The sequence below is a fragment of the Eutrema salsugineum genome, unplaced genomic scaffold (assembly GCF_000478725.1).
Source record: "Eutrema salsugineum unplaced genomic scaffold, Eutsalg1_0 scaffold_17, whole genome shotgun sequence".
Classification (NCBI taxonomy): Eukaryota; Viridiplantae; Streptophyta; class Magnoliopsida; order Brassicales; family Brassicaceae; genus Eutrema; species Eutrema salsugineum.
The window spans coordinates 1,871,326-1,881,520 of record NW_006256852.1 but is presented as its reverse complement, the minus strand read 5'-3'; the positions used below and the strand labels follow the sequence as shown (position 1 = coordinate 1,881,520).

At 41.5% G+C, this 10,195-nt stretch overlaps 1 protein-coding gene across 1 annotated transcript; it reads right to left on the bottom strand.

Annotated features, from left to right (window-relative positions):
* Window positions 1–3,456: 3,456 nt before the first annotated feature.
* LOC112087465 lies at window positions 3,457–6,030 on the bottom strand. Its single transcript, XM_024157383.1, has 5 exons — window positions 5,577–6,030; window positions 4,919–5,307; window positions 4,025–4,574; window positions 3,622–3,812; window positions 3,457–3,516 (listed from the first exon to the last, which is right to left on the bottom strand). The coding sequence occupies exons 1-5, from the start codon at window positions 6,028–6,030 to the stop codon at window positions 3,457–3,459; spliced, it is 1,644 nt and encodes a 547-aa protein (XP_024013151.1).
* Window positions 6,031–10,195: the final 4,165 nt, after the last annotated feature.

The following is a 10,195-nucleotide window of genomic DNA, read 5'->3' as shown; positions in this document are numbered from 1 at the left end:
TTATGAGACTAGATGGTCAAACCATATGACAGGGTAAGACAAGTTGCAGGTTAGATGGCCAATTGACCTAAAAACGTGCCACTTAAAAAGGGTGTGGTTATAAGTTAGGTGGTAAAATCTTAAGACATGGTATGACAGAGGTTAATCACCATATTTATTCAAAACTGTTCTTGAGTAGCTGAAATGAGAAGTAAGGGAATAAATGATCCTGAAATGATAAGGAGTCACATTTTTCTGAACCGCCAACTCATGCCATATTACCTAGAGACTGCAGTGATGAACAAGAGATGAGTGATTTGGGCAGGTACATGCCGTTTTCCCGTCTGCAATATCATAAACCGGACAGTCATGCCCTGGAAGTTAAGACTCTCAGATAACTGGATAGCAGAATTTAGAAAGGTAAGAGAAATTTGATACCCCTTACCAGATTATCAGGAAGGTAAAATGACTTAGTCTACACGAGTTTCTCTTATTTCCTCTCCATAGATATTACCCTGAAATTTGAAATACTTCCGCAAAAAACTTGGCAAAAGATTCATGCTATGTGGTTTCAGGATCAGAGACAGACAAAACCAACGTGACAGCGTCAAAAGACATGTCGTATGAGACGAATAAACCACACGGCGCCAAACCCATGAGGCACATAAAAAGTAAGAGTCACTAGCACAGAGGTGTAGATGCAGGAAAAGTACTTTAGTATAGATAAGGACCCAGCTGAGATGATCCATCCATTCGACCGAACTATCGAAATACAATCTGGTATATGATTCTGGGCAGGGACCTGAGTTACATATACACACATAATTTTTGATCTAATTCCTCTCACTTCAGATATACAAATCTTTTATTTCTAAACATAGGGCCCTTTTGATACTCTGGCACCAATCCAACACTTGTCTTCCAATCGTTCTTTGGCTGGAATTATCTTAATTCTCTCACTTTTTTTTCATCTTTTTCACTTCAAATTGCCTCACAAACTCCAAAAACTTAGGGGTTGATTGGTTCACCCGCTATCACCCGTAAATGCTGCGTTTGCGGTTGGTAGTGGTTAGTGGCATTTTATAACAATTATACAAATCGTTGCAAACCGCTCCATATCGTTTTATACCGCTGAAATCCAAAAGCTGCTTCCCGCCAGCGTTTGCGATTGCGGGCGGTAGCGGTTGGATAAAAAAATAATAAATAAATAAAATTAAAATCATGCCAGAAAAAAAATGGAAGGTCACGTTAAAAACAATTATAAAATCCTAACCCTGTTAATCTTTACATTACTAGACATAATTTTGGGTAATGTTCCCAACAATTAAAATAAAATATGTTATTCTAAAATTTATTAGTTCTTAAAATAATTATATAGTATTTAGTTAGATTTTTTATTAATTATTTTGAACTAGTGATTTTGATATTAAACATAACAATATAGTTTTATATTTTTTTATAACTGTTTTTGATATTTATTTTGGTAATTTTATGTTTAACCGCTAAAACATCTGTTGGTTTGCCAGTCAAAAATGTCCCGCAAACGGATCCGCCTTAAAAAGTTTAACCAGTCATGCAAACCGCTTAATAACGCTCAAAACCACAATCACCCGCTTCCACAAACTCCCGTACTCGCAACCGCAACCGCTTCGTTTAAACCAGTCAGGCCCTAGTGGATCCACCCCTTTTTCTATTTCCTAGGTCTCTTAGCCTTTCGGACCCAAAGCCCAAAATAGTAGTTAACAGCCTCATATTTTCTTTTTTTTTTCGAATTGAATGTTAAATTTATTCCAACCAGAAAAAAAGCGTTTTCTACATATGAAATGCGAGCTTTAAAGTAGAAACAAAGTTAAGGACATAAAAATTATCTTCCTCCTCAATAGAAACCGGCCCTTGGTCTCGAAGAGAACCAGAGCTGCATTCCCCCGTCGTATTTTGTATCACCAAGCAGCCTTATCGAGCTGAACCTGTTACGTACATCCTTGTCTATAAGCTTGATAAGTTTGGGTATCGATAAAGCTGTGCCGCCATATCTTCTGTTATTACGTTCCCTCCAAATCATGTAGATTGTGTTTTGGAAAAGATAACAGACAAGAAAACCAGATAAATCACTTCTCCGCTGTTGAACAAGGAAAGTAACCACGTCATTCCAAACACAAGTGAAACGTTGCCAATAAACTCCTTTTGCAATGTTTGTCCAAATTCTTGTTGAGAATGGACACGAAAAGAAGATGTGGTCTCGAGACTCTATCGGATAATTGCAGAAAATGCAGGAGGTTTGCACACCTGGAAACCATGCCTGCATTCGATCTCCTGTGGCTAACCTGTTGAGCATAGCTAGCCAAGTTATGAAACCATATTTCGGGCAATGATGGGAAAACCATACACTATTAGCCCATGGAACCTTTGGCGATGAAACTCTGATCAGATCTCTGGTAGTTCTTGTGTTAAAACCCTGTTTAATCACCTGCGCTTTTGTTCTCCAGAAAAACACATCCTCCCCTGCATTACTGTACCGCATTCTCGCCTTGTCAATCTCCTCCTCTACTTCATTTAAAACCTGATTGCGATGTCTTCTTCTTCTATGACAAAGAATAGCATCATCCACCATGGCTCCCTTGCTGATACCCATATCAAGATATCCTCTTTCTCCAAGTCGATTCAAAAGATTCCCCATAGAAGACCAATTATCCCGCCAAAACAGAGCACTGCGTCCATTCCCTGTTTCAACCTTAAGAAAAGAAGCCACTAGATGCAGGGCTTTTAAGATTTGTTGCCAAGTCCACGAACCAGGTATATATCGTGGCGGCTCTGGGCACAACCAGATTGACGAACCTCTAATGAGGTTTTGCCTCACCCAGCTGACCCAAAGTGAAATCTTCTCCGTAACAATCCTCCAAAAGAGCTTAAGAATGCATACGTCGTTCACTTCCCGGAGATTCTTTAAACCAAGCCCACCCTCATTCTTTGGCTTACACACATCTTTCCATGCGATCTTAGCCTTTTTCCTATTTAAATCTGGCCCCGACCAAAGAAAAGCTGAACAAATACTTTCAATTTCATCAATACAGCCATTTGGAAGTCTAAAAGCCGCCATCCAAAAATTCGTCAAACTAGCAATCACCAAAGAAAGCAGCTGTAGTCTCCCTGCAAAAGTAAGAGATCGAGCTGTCCAAGTGTTATATTTCCCTTTGATGCGATCAATCAATGGGGCGTAGTCAAGCGTCCTCATCTTCTTGGTCAACAGGGGTAAACCCAGATATCAAACTGGGAGTGAATCGAAATTGAAAGCGAACTGCTGAACAATGTGTGCTCTTTCTGCATCTGAGACACCTGCCAGATACACTGTGGACTTCTCCTGACTTACTTTTAATCCGGACATCTTGAAAAACTCTTCAAAAACACTGAGAATTCCCTCCAAGGAACTTAATTTCCCATCAGTAACGATCATTAAATCATCAGCGAAGCATAGATGGGTTAGCTGTAATCGAGAACACTTGGGATGAAATCAAAATCTCCTTTGATTCGCAGCTTTATCTAGCATTTTTGAGAGAACATTCATGCATATGACGAACAAATAAGGGGAGAGAGAGCATCCTTGATGCAGTCCTCGGGAACTCCTAAAATACCCTGCAAACTCACCATTAACTTGGACTGAAACGATGCTGTGGTGATACATAAATGAACCCAATGAACAAACTCCATGGGGAAATTTAACGCCTCCAAAATTGTCAACAAGAACTTCCAGTGAACTGAATCGAAAGCTTTGGACACATCTATCTTAAGTGCACACCTCGAGGAGATTGAATCCAAATGATACCCAGAAACAAGCTCTGATGCAAGCAGTATATTCTATAACAAAAGCCTGTTCTCGACAAACGCCGATTGATTGGGAACAATAAACTTTGGCAAAATACCAATCTATTCGCGAGAATCTTGGAAATAAGTTTATAAACCACATTACAGCACGCAATCGGTCGATAATCTTTCATCATCTTTGCTCCATCTTTTTTCGGAATCAGTGCAAGAATCGTCGAGTTAATACCTTTCGGTAAGAAGCCCTTAGTAAAAAACGACTGTATTCTCACCACAAGGTCCTTTCTGATGACCGACCAAGCATCTTTAAAGAATTCTACAGTAAATCCATCTGGCCCAGGCGATTTATTCGTTGCCATTGCAAATAAAACCCCTTTGATCTCTGCTTCTGTAACTTCATGTGTGAGACTGCGTTGATCCTCTAAAGTGCATCGAAACTCCATCAAATCACAAATCTCCGACAAGTGAATTTCTCTGATTTCCTCAAGAACATGATTGAGAAACTGGTTAAAGTGATTGACCGCTAAATCCTTGATAGTCTGACTCCCCGTTGATATCGTACCATCCTCAGCTTGAAGCTCCCTTATCCCATTCTTCGCAGCTCTGACCTGAACCGCCCGATGATATATCTTCGTGTTTTTATCCCCTACATTCATCCAGGTCAACTTCGATTTCTGGTACAGGTACCTCTCTTCAATATTTGCCGAGGCTTCCCATCTATGGAAAGCATCATTCTCCTCCTTCTGAGCATTCTCCGATGGGTTACTAAGATTCAAATCCTGTTTCGCACAAGCTCCTCATAATTCAGCTGAACCCGCCGCGATATATCACTCAGTGCATCGCGAGAGATCTGTCTCACCAACGGCTTGAGAAACTTGAGTTTTTTTGCTAAACGATACAAAGCTGAGGTAGAGTTGAACAGGGGATCGGTGGCCTCCCAATAGTTTCTCAGCCTTTCTTGATATCGAGGCAGCGAGGTTACCACATTTGCAAATTTAAAAGGACGCTTTGGCTTTTCCTGCCTCTAAGTAATATAAAACCTACATCTCAGATGATCTGAACATCCACCCGCTTCAAACACACAATACGATGAAGGAAGACTCGACAACAAGTGATCGTTCACCAGCAAACGATCCAACTTTTTGCAAACTAAACCATCAGTCCTCTTGTTGCACCAAGTATAGAGAGGCCCATGATACCCCAAATCGCATAACACCCCATCTCGTACAAGATTCTGAAAATCCATCATTCCACTTGAATTGATCGAGTTAGTTGTCGAATGCCCATGTTCTTCCCTTGACAGTATTTCATTATAATCGCCCAGGATCATCCACCTCAATCTTCTATATATTGGCGAATCAAAATGAGAACAAAGATCCTCCCACAGCATCTTACGTTCTTCCAACAAATTCGAGCCATACACAAAGGAGCAAAGAAACTCCTCATCCATACCTTGCAACTTCACCAAGACAGTAATAAGCTGACTGCTTTTAAAAACCGGAGTAACTCTAACTGAATCATGCCAAACAATCCATATTCTTCCCAGACGATGGTGTTCAAAGTTAGACATATATGACCAGCTTGGAAACACCCTCGAAATTATTTCCGCAGCTTTATTCTCTTTTACCCGAGTTTCAATTAACCCACCAAACAGAAAATCCTTTTCGCGACACCAACTCTTCACAATTTTTTGTTTTCTTTTCTTGTTAAAACCTCTGATATTCCAGCAAAATCCTGTCATTAATTTTGAGATTTTTTGGAATTCTTCCTTCTCTTCTTACCCGAACTGTTCCCTGGAGAAGTCTGAGTGCTCGGTTTTACTGCCTGCTGTACAAACTTGTGTGACGATTTGGATTCTCGTGAGAGTGAGATCCGAACTACACCTTTTTCCCCAGCTTTTCGTGATTTTTCCTTGCTCGACAGAAGCAAGTTCTGCACTGAAACCTCTTCTTTTTCAACCTCCTTCTCCAACACTTCTTCCCCTTCTCTCGATTCTGCAACCTCCTCTCCCCCATCTTGATCCTCATTCTCTAACAGAGAATCAAATCTCGAAAATAAAACCACCTCCTCCACCTCCTTTGTTTGCTTCCCCTTACTCCGATTTGAGGAAATGGGTTTAACGGTTTCCCATTCTGCCTCATCATCTTGAGCACCAATCCCTAAAGCTTTCTCTCCAAGCTCTGAGTTTCCACCAACTCCCACCAAACCATTTTGCAAATCCTCACCCCTCTCCATTACCCTCTGAGATCTCACCGGAGTAGTCAAAAGTGGTGCTTCATTCGGTCCGACTTCAACGACCTTTGCATGAGCCCCTTCCGTAGTTTCACTAACAGAAGTCTCCTTACGCAATGTCCGAATATCTCATGGGCTTGCCTTGCACTTTGCAATCACATGACCCCATTTAGAGCAAGAAATACATCGTGGAGGTAGCCATGGAAACTCATACTCCACTTTGGTATCAAGCCCTTTGCTCGACTTGAAACTAAATGCCTCTGGTATCTTTCTGTCCAAGTTCACTTCAACAAAGACCCTTGCTTCCTCAAAACTCTTTGCCCACAAGGTGTCAGGGTGCAACCTTTTTTGGCTCGCCTAATGGACTTGTTAGGAAACTCAATCCTTTCCATGTAAACATTGATCGAGGTACATTTCGAACAATAACCCACATAGGAATAGATTTCACTTCTGGCTGCGCTTCTTCAACAACCGGGCTCCATTTTGAAACGATCATGGGGATATTTTTAATACTCCACATGCCTCTTCTCAACACTCTAGATCGCGCCACAGCATCAGGGATCTTAAACTTAATCGCCGTTTCATTCACGACAAAAACTTCGACCTTAAAAGCTTTGTTACCCAAAGTTCAGATCTTATTGACTGTCATATGGATGAAACCAACATGGGGAGCTTTAGTAGCGAATTTCCCCACAATACAATCCTCCCATAAGGGAGGAGCATCCTTGAATACACTGTCAGGGACTTGAATCGTGCCAACACCATTCACATCCTCGACAACCGCATCATACTTCTGCTATCTGTCCTTTGCCGCTGCCACAGACGACCATGACTTCTCCAGAACAACCGCTTTCACCAAATCTCCCTCCAAAACACGAGTAGTCTCTTCCGCACCTGATAACACTTCCATAGACTCGGGGACCTGTGATTGGCACGAGGAACCCAAAACCCTAGCTTCCTCTCCTTCCAACTGACTTACTCCCAACTCCTGATGCGCAACCTCCACCTCCTTTCCACTCACCATGACCTTCGATACCTCCTCTGACGGAGGGACCCCTAGATCCGGCTCCGTCATAGCCGCCGGTGCCCTTGCGTGGGCTCGAAGCTCCTGAAAACCCTAGCACACGAATCGCTCTCCTAGTCGCCTCCTCTACTGACGTGGTCTTGATCTGATCTGATCGATATACAGTGTACAACAGCCTCATATTTTCAAAATTAAAGTAAACAAAAATATATTAAAAAATAAGATATATTCTCATAATACTAATTTCCTATCACTTTTGTTTTTTGTCAAAAGATCAATAATATAATATAGATTAGAATTTGTTTTGAGTAATTTAATAAGAGTGAGACTATATTTACAATAAAAAAGATTTGTTTTTGTTTCTTTGATGTAACCCTCCCTATCTCAAATTTGCATAAAAGTTAAAGCAGCACAGGTGAGATATTCTAGGATATTTTACTATTTATTCATCAGATTTTTCCCAGACAAAAGAGTTAAGGAAAGTTTTGACCAAAAAATCTAAATTGATAAGTATTAGGTGGTTGTTATACGCAGTTATTAACTTGATAGTAAAGGTGTATCCATCTCACTAAAATCAAGATGTCGTTCAGTATATGTTATTACACCTGTTTCATAAAAAATGTTTTGTTATTAGTTTTCATATATATTAATAAAAATATGTAAATTTCTAATATAATAAATAAGTTATTTCTCTAATCGATAAGCTCAAACAGTATGGAGGCACTTTAGAACTAGTTTAAAAAAGTCTTCGTAAAAAATAAAATGATGTTGTGAAAACTTAGAAACTTTATTAATCACTGGAATGTATATATAGAGTACATAGGGAATCTAGGTTAAGTACAATGCCCTGATGGGCCTAATGGGCCGGTATAAGAGTCCATATATGATATGTGTTATAACACTCCCCCTTGGACGAGTGAACCGGGCCAGCTACTCAATCGGGATCTCGATAATGCGCTGGGGAATGTTGCCTCATTAAAACCTTACCAGGAAAAACCCAGTGGGACAAAACCATGGTGAAGGAAAAAGAGTACAACACGCATTACTCCCCCTGATTGTAGCATCACTGCAGATCTCTAAGTCTATACATTCCTATCTGTTTGACGAGCTTCCGGTGTGTTGAAGTAGGCAATGATTTGGTGAAGAGGTCAGCTGAATTCTCACTGGATCGGACCTGCTGAACGCTGAGAGTGCCGTCCTTCTGCCAGTCTGAGGTTGAGAAGAACTTCGGTAGAATGTGCTTCGTCCGATCTCCTTTGATATATCCTTCCTTGAGCTGAGCTATGCATGCCGCGTTGTCTTCATACATCACCGTGGGCTGTGTGTCTTCGTCCATACCACAATCTCTGCGGATGTGCTGAGTCATGGAGCGCAGCCAGACGCATTCCCTACTAGCCTCATGAATGGCTAGGATTTCAGCATGGTTTGATGAAGTGGCAGTGAGTGTCTGCTTCATTGATCTCCAAGAGATGGCTGTTCCTCCATGCGTAAAAACGTAGCCAGTTTGAGACTTGGCAGTGTGCGGATCTGATAGATATCCTGCATCGGCGAAGCCGACTAACCCATCTTTATTTTGGTTAGTATAGAAGAGTCCTAAGTCTTGAGTGCCTCGAAGGTATCTTAGGAGATGTTTTATACCGTTCCAGTGCCTCTGAGTTGGGGATGAACTATATCGAGCGAGGAGGTTCACGGCGAAACATATGTCTGGTCTAGTGTGACTAGCCAGGTACATTAACGCTCCTACAGCACTGAGGTATGGCTTTTCAGGACCAAGGATTTCTTCATCATCCTTTTTGGGACCAAGAGGGTCATCACTTAAGCTTCTAACTACCATTGGGCTGGTCAATGGGTGAGCTTGGTCCATATTAAATCGCTTGAGTACCTTTTTGATATAAGCCGATTGATGCACAAGGATTCCTCCTTTGATGTACTCAAGTTGTAATCCCAAACAGTACTTTGTTTTGCCTAGGTCTTTCATTTCGAATTCTGCTTTTAAGCAGTCGACTGTTTGGGAGATCTCACCAGATGTTCCGAGGATGTTTAGATCATCCACGTATACTGCTATGATTACAAATCCTTTGTTTGAGTACTTCTTGATGAAGATGCATGGACTGATGGGGTCATTTTTGTAGCCTTCTTTGATGAGGTAATCGCTGAGGCGGTTGTACCACATACGCCCACTTTGTTTCAGTCCATACAAGGATTTGTTCAGCCTGATGCAGTATTGATCTCGAGATGCATTTTTGTCTTTTAGTTCAATGCCATCTGGGAGTCTCATATATATTTCGTTGTCCAGGGGCCCATAGAGATATGCGGTTACAACATCCATTAACCGCAGATCAAGATTTTCTCTTATGGCCAGACTTATGAGGAATCGGAATGTTGTTGCATCCACCACTGGAGAATAAGTCTCCTCATAATCGATTCCGGGTCTCTGTGAGAATCCTTGTGCTACAAGCCGTGCTTTGTATCGAACGACTTCACCGAGTTCGTTCCTTTTACGCACAAAGACCCATTTGTGGCCCACTGGCTTGATGTGTGATGGGGTCCGGATGATCGGACCGAACACGTTTCTGAGTTTGAGACTCTTTAACTCCACGTTTATGGCTTCTTTCCATTTTAGCCAATCTGTTCGATGTGTACACTGTGTTATTGCCGTGGGTTCTAGATCCTCTTGCGTGAGCGCAACATCAAGTGCTACTTTGTATGCAAAGAGTGCATTTAAGTCGACTTCTTTTCGATTCCATTGTATTCCGGACATATTGTAATTGATGGAGATCTCATTGTTATCTTCTGAACCTGGAGATTCGGCATCCCGAACTTCCATTGAGGGTTCATTAGATTGAGTCTCAGCCGCGGCTATGTCTGATATTGCAGGAATCCCGGTTTCGGTTATTGCACCTTTCTTTGATTTCCGGGGATTCTTATCTTTGGAACCGAGAGGTCTGCCCCGTTTGAGACGTGGTGCAGACTCTGTAGCAACTTGGGTCTGTCCCGTTGGGACAGCTATTCGTACTGGTGCATTACAAGCTGGGATGTACGATTTGGTTACTTTGGTCGGGTCAGCAAAGGAATCTGGCAATTGATTAGCTAGCTTTTGATAATGAATAATCTTTTGGATCTCTGAATCACATTCTAGAGTCC

Bases quoted from the DNA above. Each gene is read 5' to 3' on its own strand.
- LOC112087465 (XM_024157383.1), bottom strand. From the start codon at position 6,030: ATGGAGAGGGGTGAGGATTTGCAAAATGGTTTGGTGGGAGTTGGTGGA. The intron at 3,813-4,024 runs GTATTAACTCGA...TGCTTGCATCAG, and splicing joins TAAGGGCTTCTTACCGAAAG to AGCTTGTTTCTGGGTATCAT. The intron at 3,517-3,621 runs GTGAGTTTGCAG...CAAAAATGCTAG, and splicing joins CGTTTCAGTCCAAGTTAATG to ATAAAGCTGCGAATCAAAGG.